The sequence below is a fragment of the Anopheles aquasalis genome, chromosome 2 (assembly GCF_943734665.1).
Source record: "Anopheles aquasalis chromosome 2, idAnoAquaMG_Q_19, whole genome shotgun sequence".
Lineage (NCBI taxonomy): Eukaryota > Metazoa > Arthropoda > Insecta > Diptera > Culicidae > Anopheles > Anopheles aquasalis.
Genome location: NC_064877.1, coordinates 59,203,147 through 59,222,030, shown reverse-complemented (window position 1 = coordinate 59,222,030; position 18,884 = coordinate 59,203,147). Strand labels below are relative to the sequence as shown.

Genomic DNA, 18,884 nt, shown 5'->3' with positions numbered 1-18,884 from the left:
GCACCAGCAGTCGTCGTCGTCGTCGTCGCCGCCATTTGTGATTTATGCGTCTGCGAGTGTGCGGCGTCTTGGGTGGCTCGAGTGGGGCTCGAATGGTTCCAGAATGCCACCAGAGCATGGCATCCTCGGGCAATGCGGACCGGGTTTCGATTCGCTGCCGGAATTATTCATCACGATGGCACTCCGGAGCGCTCCGATGGCTGAAAGATGATGAAAGATGGAATCCGGTGCACCGGACCTGCCAACGCCAAGGCGCCAACTATGCCGCCGTCATTCCACTGTAGGTGGCGATTGGCAGACACGCTCTGTGCCACGTTTCTGCCTGCATGGCACAGATTGCAGTAGATCCAGGAGCGTCGGCCCCCGACGGTCTAAATGGTTTGTTTGGCAGAAAATTACTCAACTTGACTTCACTGACTCCAATCGAGGAACCAGCACTTCTCGGGTAGGGCGAGACGCCAGCGAGAGATTTGCTGCCCTCAGGGGCATGAGTTGCATTTTCCTTTCCTCCGTTCCTTTCACTCAACGAAGACTCCGAGATCAACCGCCGTTTAAAGCAGTCGCTTCGATGCTTCGGTACACTGGGCTCAGCTGCTCTCTGCATCTTGGACAGGTTCATCGTAATTAATTTTTAATATCTACATTTTCCTATCGACCAAAAAAAAAACACGAAGAAGGTAGACACACCGGTTTGATTAAGGTCAAGGAAAAGGAAAAGGAAGGAAAAACGATTAACCCCACTGGCGCGGGGCTAGAGATCAAAGGCGTTCGCGTTGGCTGGCATGGCTGGCGAGTACCAAGAACAGACCACTGGTTGAATTTTGCAGCTGAGAGTCGTTTATCGTTTGAAGATGGTGGAGATGATTAAGGCGGAACGACGGAAAGGCCGAATGAGTGCCGTGACCGTGGCACTGAAACGGTTGATTAGAATTCTGTGCCCCCGCTGCCGTTGGTCGAACAAGTATAATCTTGTACCATCGATTTCCTTGTCAAACTCGTCCGGCTGGTGCTGAATCTGAAGCTGATTTTGCTGTCACGACAACTTTGTCCCGTGGCCACGGTGGATCTCAGGAATCTTGAGACGCGCATTGCTTGCGATGGAACTCAGGCCTGGCATTTGTGTAATGAGGTGGTGGTTGATTTGAACCAATTAAATGCCGGTAGCAGACCGGTAGCCGTTATGGTGCTACAAAGGATTTCAAGTGAATGATACGGTTAGCGATCGCAATGCTTTTATAATATTCAACTTTTGTTTTTATTTGTCAACCATGGTTGGGTGTCTAGAGAGCAGCCCTTGGATTGGTGTTGGATTTAAGATACCTTCTCGGTGAGGTTCTTGGGATGAGAAAGCTGAACCACGAGTTATTGTGAATATTCTTCAAAGTTGAGCAGTTCCAGGATTACTAAACTAAAGACGAATGAAAGTGAACATTCGTAAACGGTTTTGACGGGGTTCTGGGCTGGAGAAACTTGAAATTCATGTTTCATTCGTCGGAGTTACATCGATTCTTCTCAAAGAGATAATTCGAGATCTTTGTGGAAATATTATACTGACAGATGATGATCGTTGGAGGCCTTATTATTGAACTGTGTACTTGGCGGGTTTCCTTTGGTTATTTCTGAAATGCCGACCCTTTTGATAGAATGTTTGATCCTTTTGATAGTTTTTTCTGGTCATTTTACTAATGCATTTTTGTTTCGAATGCATTCTGGGAGAGTTCTGGTAATATCCAATTAGTACATCAGTGCGTTTCCATCCTATCCGATATGTGTATGTCTTGGGAGAGGCTATGAATTTATGATTTCAGGTGCATTAACTTAAATCCTCTATAGTTGTTTACGTCGTGTTTGATGAAGTTACGCAGATGTGTCTTTAAAGATTATTAATCGACTTTTCCTAGTGTTTGACGTATTGTGTTTACTCCAGTGAACTTATCACGAAGCGCACCTTACTTCACCCGTAAATGCAGTTTGATTAGAGCATAGAAAACATCTGTACATGTGTGTTGTCGTAAATCGTTCAACACGAGATCCGGAACTAATTTGTTCTAACGTCAAGCCCGGGGCTGGTGTATGAACTGCTGATGTAGTTTCCACAACACCTTAACATCGACGCATTTCGTCAGCCGGCTGGTTAAAGGCACATCGCACAAACACTACCACAAACCGCAATGCATTCCTGTGTTTGAGTATCCTTTGTTAGCAGCAGAGAAGTAAGCGAGCAACCTAGCCGCACACACCACACAACAGGATGCTTATCAAACGCGATTCCACTGCGTGGAAAGCATGAAAAGCGTTCTAGGAACGATCGCTACTAGTTTCCCCTCCGGCCAGGGCTCGAAAAACTCTAATTTCCATTGCGTGCAATCCAGCAGCGTTGCATTGTTTTTCATTCATCCTGCACGCCGGTCGGTCCGCGAGAGCGGAAAGCGTTTGAGAAACATATGCCACCAGCCACCTCCAGTGGATGCCGTATGTTTGGCCGGAAGTACGAAAAAGAAGTAGAAAAAGTGGCCTCTCGCTGGTGTACCGCTTGTTGACAGAGTGCGCTGGTATACATTTCAATCAAACTACCGAGCACAGTTTGTCAACGTGCGTTCCGACATGACATTTATTGCCATTTTCCGGGACGTATAGAGCCTTCCGAGGAAGCTGATGGTGGGTTCTGACTCGTTGCGACCATAGGCCTACGGTTGTGGTTTACTGACGGATAGCAGAGTGGGGCGATCTATGAACCTCTTAGTTGGTTCCAGCGCGGAAGAGTGAATGTGAAATTGAAATAACTGGACATTCTGCCTTTTTACGTTAAAAAGGCATTGGATATTAATGGAAGTTAATTTAAGTAGTTAGAAAATGGCTCATGAATGCGTTTCAGCTCCAAAACAAACGATGGGGTAACATTTGACTCAGGATCCAAAAACGATGGTTCTCTGATGGATGAATCGTGATCCATCATCGTCGTCCTTTAACCCGGTTGAGGGCAGATCTTGCTGCTGAAGGAAAATATTTTCATCCATCCTGTTCCTGGCAGCTGTTAAAACCGCAACACAAACCATCCACTTGCACGTGTTCCATGTACGATTAGACCCGGGCCCGTACCAGCATCCAGCGTTCCTCGCAATCCGGATAACCTCAAACTGGCCGCGCTAACTGGCCTCCGGAATAATACGTTGCCCATCGGCTTTCCACGGTTTCCGAGCCGTCACGTCATTAATTATTCATGTCTAATTATTCATCGGCCAAACCGGCCAATTGATTAAAGGTAAACACCCACAGCACCGGGTAACGGAAGGCCACCGGGCTTTGGGTTCGTCTAATGATAGCTCCGGCAGTTGGACGTTGGCCTTCGCCACGATACGGAAGTCGATAAAGCGTGTAACGGCGTTACGTTTTACGGGCGCTACGGGCTCACCAGTACAAAGAATCAGTGATGGGCCAACAAAGCCTCACTTGGGGGAGGTTCGTGCCTCGCCGGGAAAGTCTCCTTGATTAGACGCTGTTCCCCTCACGGAACACGGAAACCATTACCTGCATGGTTTCCGGGGTGATACCGTAACAATTGTTTGGCGTAAATTATTTCTGGCCAGTGCGATGGGTTTCGTTTTGTTTTTTTGTGGATCAAATTCGGGGGAGCTGTAAAGAAGAGGAAACTGTGGGAAATGCTAGAAAATGATAATTAACAGCTCCGATTTTTTAAATAACTTACAGTTCTTTATTTACAAACTTTACAGGATGAGGTATGATGAGGTCGTGTCCATTCTGGTCGCAAGCTGAGTAACCATCGGAGATCGGTTAATGTTTGGTCGTTTGTTTCGCTGTTTTCGGATGTTCACCCCAGGAAGCTGATATATCCTCTTTTATAATAAAGTACACATTTTTGTGAAAATTTTCTTTAAACTATTGCTATTTGTCCTTTAAAACTGCACCATGATAAGCGAATAGTAATTACAATTCACGTATCATCATCCTGGTGAAGCTCAACGCCGTAAGTCGTCCGTTTTTGAAATTATGCCACCAAATTGACTTCACACCGTTAGCATTCTTATATCGTCCATTTAAATTCGAGTAACCATCACCATACCACCAGGCACCATCGTAATAAACGGCATTATGATCCCGATCCTTTGTTGAGAACTTGGTTCCTTCGTTGGGTGTCAGTCCATCGCCTGCAGTACCGGTATACGATCCCAAGGTTTTAAGCTCGTACTCCTCCATCTCGCTACCTACTTGAAACTCACTGTAACGGGCGAACCCGTAGTTGCCTCTAAAATCTTTCACTTCCACAACCAATTCATGAGGGCGAGCTGTCGTAAGTTGATGAATTCGCTCCAGCCCGAGCCAAAATTCGCCGTCCAACTCACCGAAACCCTCGCGATATTCGGTCCAGTTCCGATAAAAATCAACCGATCCGTCGAAGCGATGTTGCACCACGAGCCAACCGCTTCCAAACTCCCTCCTCCAACCACCTTTCTGTTCGCAGTACACTTGAAATGGTGAACTTGCGTTGTTCACACTGATAAGAAACACTCCCGATTCGTTTGTTGGCACGTTCCTGCATGATGAGTAGGAAGGTTGCTTGGCATTAGGTGTTGCACCAGCAGCAGCAATTGTTGCTGTTGAAGTTGTCGTTGTTGGTGTGGCAGTCTTTCGCTGGGGTGGTGCTGCTGTTGATGTAACACGGGGTGACATTCGCGTCCTTTCCTGCGATTGTACCAATCCTTGTCCTTCATTGCGTCTCGGTGCAGTCCTTTGATATGTTCGAAGCAACGGCGATTGATTTAGGAGCAAACTGATGTTGCGGCTGACATCGTTCGCGAAATCAGTGAACGTCTTTTCTTGCGAGGCGCGAAATTGTTTCACTTCTAAGTCAAGCTCCACCAATTTTCGATTCATTTGCTCTAGCTTGGCCAATACTATCTCCAGCCCGTTAGAGGGTGTTTCTAGTGTTTCGTTCGCGGTATTAAAATGCCTGGTAGCCGCCCCTTCGTAAACAGTAGCACAAAGCAATAAAAAACAAATCGTCAGCTTCATTCTGGAAGAATGAAGATCTCGTCGTATCACCGAACTAGTTGCAGGTTTAGTGGGAATCGTCATCTAATGCTGAATCGAGGTACATTTATACTCGATTGCAGCCTAGTGAGAATCTTTCTAGAACGAATAGTTACAAGGCGTTCAGGCAGCCATCAGGCAAACCGCGGTCACAATTGTTGTTAAACTGTGTGTGCGGTTTGTTCGTTCGTTCGTTCGGTGATTGTGGTGTTGCTTAACCTCAACATCTTACACGATGGAATTTCGGTGATAAGCGATTGCGAAGCGAAACGAACACTCTAAATCCAGAGGAGTTTATTATCATAGCGGTTATTGAAACCTTCTTTATTTACTTTCACCGATTTGGTAGTTGACCTTCACCGTCTTGCTATACCACAACCTCGAGAAAGATCTGTAGAACTCAATCAAGATATCTAAAGTACCTACGACCTCTTCTCTAATTACGATTGACCACAACAGTTCTCGCGGTCATAAAACTGCACAAGTTATCGATGCTTAGAGCGATGTCACAGTGTGGATGATAACCGTTGCAACTCGTTGGTTTTTCAACATTTGGGGAACTGTGGTAACTTTGTATAAACATCTTTTAGATCATCGAGTGCATTGGGCGGGACTAGGACATAGATGGTGAGCATTTCAACATCGAAATAGTGATGGATCTTGCAACCCACGGGCAAAAATGAAGAGGTATTGTAGGAGCTTTAGAAAAGAGTCCCAAAACAAACCCATAACGATGCAATTAATACACGATCGATCGAAAAGATTTTTATCGAAGTGACATCGATTTATAATCACTGCGCAGTACCCGGTAAGTTAATCCCTGTGCTTGTGCTACATTACTGATCACTGGTTTTCATCTTTTTTTGTTTCCAAATGTCAGACATTCAAAGGTCACAATTGAACTCAAATTGACTGCAAATTAGTACTCGATATTAATTTACCAGAATGTTTGACATTCTATGCATTTCTCTGCGTCAAGCATGATGACTGCCAATCAACATTAATGATTCAAATGATGTGTTTCATGTGAATGCGATTATTGTGATCCCAGCGCAATGCTACATGCTAGTTGTATCGAATATTGTATCAAGTACTGAAGTGGTGGTGAAAATGCTTATCATTTAACCGCACATTGCCGCTTTGGTGAACTTAAGCTTATTTATCAGCCAGAATTTAAGATAAAAGGTTGAAACACTTCTTCAACAACCGACCAATGAAGTGGTAGAAGTGGCTCCATCTGCTACTATCTATGACTAAGGTTGCTGAAGAACGAAATTCAATAACAACCATCCTCGAAACTCAGCACGATAGCCACATCGTTCGGTTCGTTCACTTTTTCCTACCAACGTCCACAAAGAACAGCGCGGTGCCACTGTTTCCTCCGAAAATGTGTTTTCCAAACCACGCCAACAACGGACCACACCAGATCCGGAGCTCCGGTGATCAATGCCATGCCGGGACGGGAGTCGCGTACGATCCCGAAGGTTTGCCTGGTTTGCACATTAATATTTGAATATTCCACCGGTGTCAGTTGCACTTTTGCTACCGTTGGACGCTTTCCGTCGTCCGTTGGTCACTTTCCATTTTGCTCGGATTGAACCATCCAGAGAGAGAGAGTGGAAGCCAATGGTCGGACCACGACCGGACCAGGTCCCACTGACTACCTTTAATGGAACTGGGATTTTAGCTTTTCCCCACTCACCCGGCCCCAAAAAGGCATCCGAATGCGGTGGAATGCTGGCTACTGGGTGGCTATCTGCCGGTCGGTCAGTTCATCGATGAAGCGCCACCGTCCTGTGCAATTGTCTGCTACCCGGAATGCTCCGTACGTCCGGTCTGCCCGGACCACTAACAATGCTGGTAGCCTCGATGTGGTCCAGTATGGTCCGGTTCGGTATTCAGCAAAAAAAACCCCTCCTGGATCCCGCAAAAGCACCATCGGAACCACACTCACCCACAAATTGATCCCTCACCTCCTCGAACCGGTGAAAGGGACCGGTGTTTGTCGGAACCCCACGATGACGCGCATGGGTACGATGGCATCTGGATTGTCTGGTCTGGTAGAGACTACTGGTTTCGGAATCAGCATCACCGAGCATGACTAGCTTCGTCTCGGTAAACCACGATCCCGGCATCGCTCCGATATTCTGGGTGCATCCGGTGATGACCGGTGTACAAGGGTGTTAATTTTATGTCGGTTGAATTTTGGCTTTTTCCGGTCGTTCTGGTCCAGGAACAGTCGGTCGGTCAGATACCGGACACCGGAATGTAGCTGTATGGTTAGGTACCGAGACCACCACCATGGAAGCTGTGAAGGGTCATTGTTGAGGCTGCAAAACATCATGTTCCGGCCGTGACACCTGGCTGCAGCTACAGCTCCAACCGAGAGCGGTATGAACTATGAATTTCATTACCGTTTCAATAATTGAGTATTGACGCGTAGACGCATCGCTCGACGAGACCGAGTGGAATGTCGCGAGCAGGACCACCAGTCCGATTGCGATTGCCGTGGTCGTGACCGTACGGGCCGGATTTCTTGACCATGTAACGGATGATTGTTATTTCAACTTTGCCAGCGTGACACCTCACGATGGTTGGCGGGGTTTTTGTCGAGAGTACGAGTGCGTGCATGCTGATCGTGATGGTGTTAATTGTGTTTACTCTGGATGGTGTATCGCGCGGCAAACAGAATTGTCCAACGTTAGCGTGGGCCAGATGTTAGAAAAGGGGGGAGGGGATGTTTTGGAGATGGAGTTTGTTCCAGTTCCAGTTGTTGTTGTTGACTGCTGATGATTTGAATTTAAATTTGATTGCACTTTTGCGCATAGCTTCAAATGCTAAAATGGCGTCCTACTACTGTGTCTAATAAATAACAGGATTTTCGATTTTTTTAGAAGTTCCCGCTTTATTCCTCCAAATCAATTTCATTCCTATCAAAGTAATCTTCCTTTCCTTCCGTCCGTAAGGTATTGACGAACTATATGAATATCTCAAACCACCAGCAATGTCTCTAGTTATTAATCGACGGATTTCCATCAACAAACTTTTGTTTTGTTGAGCGTGAGCCTTGTCAGGGGACGTTGATGGTCGCCTAGAACGTTCTTCGTCTTCAACATTTCCCTGCCCATCCTGGAAGTATTTTTAACACTTATAAACATTTTTATTTAACTTAGCGTAGTCACCAAAGACTTTCTGCATAAGTTTTTACGTATCCACAAACCAAATTTTATGCAAAAACTTTGCTCAACAAATTTCGCTTTATCAAAAACCGAAGATTTCGCTTTTAGTACCTCACAAAAAAAAATCATATCTCAAATATTAATTATTAATTTCACGTGAAACTTGTCATGGATGTCAATCACAGTACTGACGACCTATAAACAATACGAGAATAAAAAAAAAATCCTTAGCACTAGCAAATTAGTGCACCGATTCCTGTTATTTATTGGACACAGTAGTAGATCGATGCAGAGATCATCTGATGACGAGTAGAGATTGATGGAGAGACTTCTAGAGATTGTCGAGGTAGAAGTGCTAACTGCTGTCAGTGTCCCGTTTAGCAAAAGATCAAGATCATCAAATAATTCTCTCCATATTAGTACGAGGTATTAGCAACAACATCAACTCGTCGCAGCCACTTTAGCCAACGATATTCTGATTGATTTTATCAGTCGCTCCATATTGCCGCTGTTCCACTTTGAATTAAATTAGTTTCGGTTGCCCAAAAACGAGCCACCAGCTACTGTGAACCATCAGCATTCGGATGGATTTCATCAATCATCGAAGCCGAGACACCGGAGTGCAATCGTACGAATGCAGTGCACCACAAAAGGATGATTTCCCGGTTTTCCCCGGGACCGAACTATACTCGGAAGTAGTGCAGGAATTAATTAATTTTCCGCGACAAGCTCGCGCAATCGAGCGCACGGCCACGCGGGTGTCCTTGATCCATCCACCGGTAATCCACCAGCGGCCCGCACCGGACTGGCCGGATCCGGCCGCTGGCGGTGGTGATGATTGGAGCTTGTGCGACGCTCGGTTAAACCTCGCGCCTCCGGACTGGACCTACTTCTTTCCTTCTAAATTGTATTCACCAGCATTCTCCATTAGCACGACGGGTTCACTCGCTGGTGCTGCTGCTGGCGGATTTGGTGTCCGCGAGGTACGGTTGACAATACAATGAATGCTGCAGCGATACGGTGGTCGCCTGCAGATTTGTTGCAGGTTGGTGTTTGCCGGCGTTCGCCTAGCGGTGGCTGTACAATAACACACAGCAGTGAGCCACAGTCTTTGCGCTAATTGAATTTCCATTTGTGTTCGCAACAGAGCAGCAACAGCAATGGCTTAAGCGGTCGGAGTGGAGGACGTAGCCTCTCGGGGGGTAATGGTTGCGGAAATATCTAATCCCACGTCCTAATGCACTACCACTAGCGTAATGTACCGCTGGCAAGCTACGCGGGTAAATCCGTTTTGAGAATCCGTATTTGCGAATCGTTTTGATTCATAACTGGTCCGAATCTGTTCTATCGATGAAGATGTTCAGCTTCCTATATTGTGCCACTAATGTATGGTTACTTCCAGAATGCCCTCGCACTAACACAAAGGATCGTAAAGGATAGTTGTGTGTCCTATCAGTGGAAGTGAAACAGAGTTTGAAAGGCTTTACTATCCCAACCTGTTGAAGGTGTACATCACTGACAGTGAGATGAGTTCGCGTTTGGGTTGCGAATCAACTAGAGTGCTGCTCAAGATACGACACTTCTTGATCAGTACCCTACCCTGCATCCTATCGGTCAGGGTAGAATGTGATGCCGTTATGCTCCTTCTACCAAGATTAGTGCCCGGTTCATGTCAAAGTTGAAGAGCTTTATCGTCGCACAACTACTATTCGCGATGCTTCCCTTCCAAGGCTCACCACGACGGTCTACGGACCGCACCAAATGACGGGGTTTCCATATTTTAATTAATTTAAACGAAACTCTGCGTAGCGCTGCGTTGGCGGTTACCACTGGCGTATGGATGGCCATCACGGTGCCACCATGATCGCGATGTATGCTCTCTCAAAGTGGGCTTGCGCGTCAGTGCGTGCGTGCGTGCGTATGTCCTTGAAAGTCCTGAAAGTCTTAGGTACAGTCATCGAGCGCCGTTCGCCGTTCCTGCTGGTGCTTACCGCAGGCTTACGCGTGTCTTGTACAGCAGCTTAACGCCCACGTGAGTCACCACATCGGCCACACTCCACCAACACATGCCGCGCTGGTGTTTCGTCGATTTTATTTGTGTTTCATTAGACTAAATGTGTTGTGAAGGGCTAATGGAGCCGATTACAAGAGTTCGGGAGCTAGACCACATCGAAGCCAACGCCATGATTAGGGGCCCAAGCTCTTCACCATGACGACGTCGGATGCTGTATCGTCTCGCAAACCTTGCCCTTTATTTGATTGTAGAGCGGATTTAATTATTTAATGGACGCGGACACGTGTAGATGTCCTTCGCACTAGCTGCCGGTCTATATATAGTAAGCAAAGGTCTGATCAACAATTCGCGAGTACGCTTTGGAATGTAATGGAAACCGGCGAGGAACTCTTCTTGGAACGCGGTGACACTAAAAATCATGTAACACTATTCCTTACGTGCTCTCGTGTCCTGCTTGCATATATTAGCATCGCTCAAATCAAATTGCCACAAATTGCCCCGAGCATATGCTCTCGCATGTCCAACAGTCGGCACTGTTGACCGTCCTGCCGTAGCAAACCCGGAAAGCCAGTGGCTTAGCACTACATTCACTTCACTGTCCGTCGCTTTCTTCTTCGTTCGGTGTTAACACTGGTGCTGCTTGTGCTGCTGTTAGTGGAAATCCCGTGTGTTCGCGGCATTGTCTGACGTCGGCGTCGGAGTGGCACCGGGGGCGGGGGAAAGGTAGCATAAAATACCTAACGATATATGACACGTCGACCGCACGTCAAGAGTCGTTACTGCATGCCGTCCGTGTTCAGTCTGACCCTCGTGGACCACGAGCTGGCTGGCCACGCGCACCCTACCACCACCAAGCAACCAGTCAAGCCAGTTGCTCCGGCTAGGGCCAGAGGTCTGCTGCTCGGTCCCTTGACTGTTGGTCTGGCTCGCCTCGGTCTCGTTGGTGTTTGCGTTGCTTAGTACATGCAATAAATGTGACTCTCGGAAGTCCTTCCGTTGTCGTCGTGCTTTCCCTTCTGTTGCTGGTGCTGCTGCTGCTGCTGCAAACAACAGGGTAGGTGAGGCAATCGACTTTACAACTCGAACCAGAGGGCAATAGGTTCGGTTCGGTAGGGCCAGAGCTAGTGCTCGCCGGTGCCGCTGCCGGTCATCGTCGACTTCATCAAGAATTTAACGACAGTCAACGATGCCATAAGCACTTAAAATGACATTTTGCTCTGGTTTCAGGACCCGGATCGTAGGGGTTGGTACGTACGTTGGTTAAACTGTCACGTCGCCATTTGCCGTTTTGTTTGCACGCCCACAGGACACTTTTGATTTGGTCACGGAACGGCTGGTTGCTGGCTGCGGTACGGATTAATAGAGAACGTTAACGAATTGCCACATTCTGTGGAGTGATTGCGCATGATTGCGCTGTCAAAATGACCAGCCAGCGCGATTGTCAGTTGAGTCAGAGGTCGAGGTCAGATCTTCGGTGGCATCTGGGATTCAAATGCGATTGTATTGGTAATGACTCGACAAATAGCGACATTGCTTGCGACATTCCGCATCCGTAAACCACATCGTGAACATCTTCATTAGCCGTGTTTTGGTCACGTTTTCAGTATTTGCTGTCATTGATCTGCCATTGAGTTCTCCCCGGCAGAAGAGGGATGTCATTGACGCAAACGAATGTTGCAATCAGTGACGCACGCACGAACAACGAACGAAATAAATACAAACAAATGAGCATCACGAGCGCCACACGGCCATTTGGAGTTGTCCTTAAAGGGGGGGGACTTTGATATTTAATTTTTTTTGCGACACGTGTTTTTTTTTACATTTTTCCCTGAATGCTGATTCTTTCAAGAATATTATGTAAAATTTATGGGCCAATTGATGCAAAACTGACAAAGTTATAGATTTTTGAAAATCCGCGTTTCATACCAGGCTCCATGCAGCTCGCTACTTACGTTTCCCTAAACCACATTTTCAAAGTCGGTGCCCATCGTACCGTAAAAACTACTAGGCCGATCGATTTGAAATTTTAAACACATAATTTGTACACTTTTTGCCAGGTAGTCCCGTCGAGATTTCATGACAATGGTTGATACTTTTTATTAAAACAAAACTTTAATCGTGTTTTTAGGCAGAATCGTAAGAAGCATAACTTTTTCAACTTTAAAAATTTGCCAAAAATCGAAAAAATGAAATATCAACAAAAACTCTCGTGGGTTACCTAGATAAACTTATAGTCTTTCTAACAAATATCGATTTGTACATTTCAGATGACCCGTCATGTTGCTACGATGGGCACCGTAAAAAGTACCTTTTCAACGACATTTCTACCAAAATTTGATGCCATGGATTAATATTTCAATGAATGTTGCTCAAAACAATACCAAATATTCGTCAGAAGTTGTAGATTAATATGCCATTCATTTGAAAAAATAAAGTTGAATGGTTACTTTACAAAAAAAAGCTCAAAAACGGGCCTTTTTTAAGCCAGAAATTACCGATGACCCCCTTAAAGCACGGAACTCTTTTGAATATTACAAGATCCTCAACTGCCGTGGCCATGAAAGTGCGTACTACAGAGCGAAAGAGCAAGAGAATCGTTGCTGTCGAATGCAGGATTTGATGTGAGAAGAAGGGGCCTGCATTAGTGTTGAAGCAGAAAAAAATGATTTTCAAACCACAGTCCAAAAAGCGAACGGAACGGAGCGAACCATTCATATGCAACAGCTCGTCCGCACACATGCGGTTCCCTGAGCTTACTAAAGCATGCGAGGCAAACGAGCCTGAGCGGATAAAAATGGCACATTCTTGTGGCCGTGTTACATCGACCATTCGCTACACGTATCTCAATAAATGGTAATAATTGTTGCAATCACATCATGAATATTCAAACGCATCGCATCTGCCCTCGTTGGCATCAGAGATGTTATTTGCGAACCACATCCAAAAACCGTACGACCACGGCACCTACTGGCGCGAAAACCTCTCCCCCCACCAAAAGAAAGGCTTTCCAATGATTACCGAGCCAGTCGAGGATGAAGGATGAACGGAACGACGGCGGGGCGGTAGCTATTAGCCAGATGTTTCGTTTGTTTGCATGAAACAAATATGAATTCTGAATCTGTGGCCATCCAGTGACAGGGAACACTTTTCTTCCATTTCCTTCCTTTGCAACGCAACATCTCTCGGCCCGGTTCGGGGGTTGAGTGGTTTTTTAAGCTTCTGGTAAGCAAATTATAAGCTTAACCTTAGGAAGGTTCCGTTCAGAGCACTTACGATAATCTCCCGGATTCTTCTTTCGCAGTGTACGTTGTGCTCGCTGTGCAAAGGATCGGTGATGGCGGAATGTCGAGAGATGTGAATTAGATTTAGATCTTGCATCGAACATGCCCGTGTGACAGTAGAGCAATGTATCGGAGATGCTGGTGGCTTCGCGGCGGAATTATGTTTGTTCGCTGACCGGGACAACAGGTTAGAGTTGCACAAGTTGCACAAGGTATAGTCCGTCCTGTGGCTGGCTGGTGGACATGTCCAAACGTCCTGTCATGTCGGTGACAGGCGCTGGACGGAGAATGGTTTAAATAATTCCCCCAAAAAAGATGGTTCCTTTGGCCGGAAAAGATAGTGACAACTGACATCTAGCTATCGAATCTTGTCTACTTCTCTCTGTACCTTAAGTGCTTATTAGGAAAATTGCGGTTTTCGGCTACCAACAACGTCTGTTCTGGTTCCATTTTAGGCGATACTCATCCTAATGAATGTCAGGAACACATTCTCATTCCCCCATCCATCACTAGTCGGTGAAAATGGGAACACAAATGGCGATTACACTCGTCGAGCCATGCCGATAAGATGCGGTGAGCCTGCACGATGCACCGATGTTGGGCGGCGAGCGGTGAAACCTCGAAATAATTATGCTGCGGTTAGATTTTGATTAGCCTATCGGGTGCGCGCGAACGGTGGTCGCATAATTAATGGGTTCAATTAACGGTGCTTCCGTATGCTTCAAACTATCGATTACACAGACCATCGCGCCGGATTGTGTTTGACAGTATTGCGTGCGACGTAAAAGTAGAACGACGTTTCTTCAGGGGATTCGAAATGGTTAAGAGATTCAGATTGAGTTTAAAGTAAACATCCTCGCAAGCAGATGGACTGACAGTGAGTCATTTGAATGCGGCACGAATGGCGAATGATAATTAGCAAGGTTCAGTTGCATGATGCTACTAATGGATTTCGATAACGGTTAAAGGCGGTGACGGTAACCGCAACCATCGTCTGGCCAATTGAACGTTGATTGAACCAACAGGATCGGCGTTCGGCAGCGTCGGAAGCGTCTTTCTGGTGCTGGAGGAGTTTTGAATTAGATGCAAACTGAGGCTCTGCAATGCGACAATCATTGTGTGGCTAATTGCCTTCTCTAGAGGGCCATTCGGTCTTCGATGGTTTTATGCGAAATATGTGGAGTTCTCGTACTACACTAAACTAAAACTAATCTAAAATTGTGTAAACATAATTAGTCATTGGTTTCAGCATTCTATGCAATTTCGTTGGTCTGGTTTGAGGAGTGAATTACTTTCAGAAAGGCACTCTCGTTTAACATAAAGCTGCATATTTTGACGTCATAAAATAATTCACAACATAACGAAGGTGTGTTATCTATTTACTACTGTAGTCACAAATAGCAATTAGTAATCAAATATCGATTCAATCCTCATCAGCAGCATTTTAAATTTACTTACTCTAGCATGTATTTATTATGCAAAAATACCGATCCAAAATAGTTGGTGTGGTATTTATAACCAAAGCCACTGCCTAACGCTTAACTCACTGTTATCAATTACCAAACAGATGCTTCACAGATGCATTGTTTGCCGGCATGTTTGCACTTCCTCGCCCAAAATCAAATATACAATACTTTAAACAAATAGCCCAACCATCAAATGCAGGCCACCGCTATTGTGTGGTGCATTGTTGCACATTTGCATACGCTGCACATTCGCCAAAATCTCCCCGTTGCTTCTCAGTTCGGCTATCGGGTGCGTTGGCCACCGCTTCGGTCAACGCCCTGTGCGGGTAGGAGGAAAAGAACTGCTGATTCTCCATTCCATCTGGCAGCCGTGCGTGAAATGATTTCGGAAATGAAATTCTGTTATGTTTCCGATTTTTGCGAGTTTTTCACGAGAGTTTTTTTTTTCCACGAGAGGATCCACGGGTTTCACTGTCTCCAGCTTCCGTTTTGCGTGGCCAGTTTGACGGTGACCGAAAGTGAATGTGAGCGGAGCACAGCAGCGCCACCACCAATCCATTCCACCGGTTGGTGGAACAAGCGAATGGAAAACTGATAAAACATGGAAGCAACAAAAAGGGCAAGGAAAACATTATGAATCGAAATAATGGCCAAAACCGGAATAAGCAAAACCGTGAAACGGGGGAACTGGGAATGTTTCTTTCGTAGAAGTGAGTGTGCGTTCGGTTCGGAGCAGGAAAATATTATTCAACCACTTTCACCACAGTTCCAGCGCTGTTCCTGGCTAGGGAGGGAATGTTGCTGATAGGCGATGTGGCGCCAATGAAAGGAGAAAAAAACGGGAAAATTTTATTTTAAATTTCCCCACCCCTTCGTGCCCACCACAGCACAAACACAGACACATGCTTGTGCGCTCCATTTTGATTTATTTAATTTCTTTTTTCCATGCATCCTCTATTTAGCTTTCACCGTATGCGTGTGGGTGGGTGAGGTGAGTGAGCTGCTGGATTGAGCAGGGAATTCACTCGTCTGCATCGTGGTCCATTTCCGGTTTGAGGCGATCTAATACCCCATGTGTGCGTGCGAGTGGTGTGGATTGGATTGGCTGGTGAGGCTTGCAGGCAGGCGCTTTAAATAAACCGATTTACAGCAGGAAGGAATGATAACGCGCTGGTAAACATATGCTCCGCATGCAAATGGATGCATCTATAATATAGAAAATCCGCGAAACGCTGCACATGCACACACACTGGCAGACCGCGGACAAATATGCACATCGCGGCCAGTGCCAACGAAAAACGTGAATGAGGTGAAGCAGAACATTAAATAGTGACCCGGACCCGGGGCTTTCCGGTCGGTTCGGTGTTTTTGCTGCGTTTCGTTTCCCATTTCCGGCACGACAAACACCCCTTCCCGCGGCTCTTACACCTCTTCTTACCCCTCATCACCCGGAGAGAACGACGGTGCAACGGTGCAACGGTGGGAAAAAAGGTGAATGAAAGAGAGAAACGGGAAAAAGGACCCTTGGTTGTAGCGGCGGGGTTTTTGCCCAACCGCTGGTTTCGAAAAGGGGTTGGAAAATGTAAAGGACAAAAGTAAAAGGACAAAAGAGAGAGCAAATGTGGTGGTCCTTGCAGTACAAACACATAGGTGAGGTTAACTTTTGTGAATGTGTATTTTTTGTTATTTTGCTCTTTTTCCCTCCCATTCAACGCTAAACAGCACGAAAACTAGACGCGACACGACACGTTCAGGGCCTTCGCTGAGCCAAGCCAACGCGAATGAATTGCACAGCGGAAAGCGTTTAGCGCGAGCACGTTCCCGCCATCCCGGCCCATAGCAGCGGAAGCCATTCGAACAACCCCACCGCACCGGACCTCGCGGTCCGACCGGATGGTGGTGAGATTTGTTTGCCTTCGAACAAATGGCGTGCGCTTACGAGGATCACGTCGTGCAACTTTAAATGAAACATTACGCCCTCTCCCCTTTACACCACAACGCCCTTGTAGGGCTGCACTCGACTGGAGGGAGTGGTGACTAAAGCTCTTTGCCCCCCCTCCCCGCAAATCCTCTGTGCTCCCCTTCGTGCTTGCATGACGTATTAATTTGCAACATGAACGTGAAGCACCGTAGCTCGTGGCTCAACAGTTCGCCAGGGCGCCACCGTCAACCCGTCGACTGTGCGCTGGATGTGCTTTAAATTTTCCGCGCTTTTCGCGTGTATCGCAGCGGGTGGCGTATGTAAAGCTGTGGAGCACGCTTGGCGTGCCGGGTAATTGAGGTTTATTATAGGTTGTTGGGACCGGGCTGGGAGCGAACACCGTTCGCTAATGGACGGTATAATGGCGGCCACCGTTGGCTCGATGGCCTGGAACGGTAGGTCGAAGGTTACATGTTGCCCGAAATTGGTGACAAAGTGATTTGCTTTTCCTTTACAACCGGCAATCGAGACCTTTACGAGGTTGATCATCGCGAGCGCCTCGATATCTGAGAGGCACCCCCCCATGGGGTTTGAACGGCAATGGCTTTTGGTGGAGAGGTAGAATTCAAATCAACAGATCAATGCTGTTGGTAATGATAATGAGTGATTAGAGTTTTGCATGGTATGTATTCGGCTATATTTGACTGTAAATTCGACTGTACCTTTCCTTGGTATTGAATTTATACTTTTTTCAAATTATCACGGTTCGTTTGATGATTTTGATTAGCATGTGCATTTATTTTCCTTTTGATTTTCTTGAAATGATGTTATTTTGGCAAACATTTGCTTCGAAAATATGCGACATTAGCGTGAGTCAGAAGAAAGAATTATGTAAATTTTTTAGAAAAAATCGTGCAATAAATTACAGCAGGATGTGAAAAGTATAACAGAAAAAATACGATGTGCAATTTTGTGAAACAACAAACAAAAATATAGCAAAGAATTTAGCTCGCGCTCGGCGGTTTCCTGTTAATGTGGGATGGGGAGAGAAGATTTCGAATATTGAGTCGCAGTTATCGGTTGATTCGGATCACTTTGTCGGGATTGTCTGGTTAATGGCACGGTGAGTGAAACTGTGAAACTCGCACGGTGAGATCTAAAATTCGCGGATCATCATCCTGGTAAAGCTCGTTCCACGAAGGTCGGAATGGAAATTCCACCACCAATTTGATTTCTCCCCGGTATCCTTCTGGTATCGTCCGTTCAAATTCGAATTGCCACCGTAATTGCCGTACCACCAGCCACCTTCGTAATAACCGGCGAAATGATAGCCAGAATTTCCATCATTATCCCGATCCCTTGTTGAAAACTTTGCCATCTTGTTGATCGTCAGTCCATCGTCTGCCGTACCACTGTATGTTCCCAGGTCCTTCAAGCAGTATTGCTCACTCTCGCTCCCTACTTCAAACACATTATAGCTCGCATACCCGTAGTTGCCCTCAAAATCCTTCATTTCGATAACTAATTCGTGCTTACGAGCTGACGTGAGTTGATGAATCTGCTCCAGTGCGAGCCAGAACTCCTTGTCTGGCTCACCAAACCCGTATTCTTCCCAGTTCCGGTAAAAATCAACCGATCCGTCGAATCGATGTTGCACCACGATCCAACCGCCTCCGAACTGTTCTTGCTCACAATAAACCTTGAACGGCACACTAACGTTGTTCACTCGGATAGCGTACGCTCCCGAAACTGCCCACGATGGTACATCCTTGCACGACGTAAAAGGAGGTGTCTTTGGCGCAAGTGCTTTCTTAACTGATGCTTTAATGGTGTCCATCTGTTCTCGGTGTTGCTTTAATTCCATCTGAAGTTCCTCCAGAAGCATCAGTTTACGATCGATGTAGTTCAATCTAGTCAACAGAACCTCCAGGCCAAATCCCGAAATTCCTGCCGCAATCGGTGCCCTCAGGATGC

At 46.3% G+C, this 18,884-nt stretch overlaps 2 protein-coding genes across 2 annotated transcripts in view; both read right to left on the bottom strand.

Moving 5' to 3' along the window:
• Positions 1–3,945: 3,945 nt before the first annotated feature.
• On the bottom strand, positions 3,946–10,296 carry LOC126576127 (fibrinogen C domain-containing protein 1-like). Its single transcript, XM_050237257.1, has 2 exons — positions 10,231–10,296; positions 3,946–4,575 (listed from the first exon to the last, which is right to left on the bottom strand). Exons 1-2 carry the CDS (start codon positions 10,294–10,296, stop codon positions 3,946–3,948), a joined length of 696 nt encoding a protein of 231 aa, XP_050093214.1.
• A 7,770-nt stretch (positions 10,297–18,066) lies between these two features.
• LOC126576122 (angiopoietin-1-like) overlaps positions 18,067–18,884 on the bottom strand; it is a 900-nt gene continuing 82 nt past the window's right edge. The window contains exon 1 of the mRNA XM_050237244.1: positions 18,067–18,884. This exon is cut by the window's right edge and continues 82 nt beyond it. Coding sequence (XP_050093201.1) covers positions 18,067–18,884 — 818 coding nt within the window.

Coding starts and splice junctions, on each gene's coding strand:
- LOC126576127 (XM_050237257.1), bottom strand. CDS start 10,296: ATGTGTTGGTGGAGTGTGGCCGATGTGGTGACTCACGTGGGCGTTAAG. Junction 4,576..10,230: donor AGCTGCTGTACAAGACACGC/GTAAGCCTGCGG, acceptor CCTAATGCCAAG/CAACCTTCCTACTCATCATG.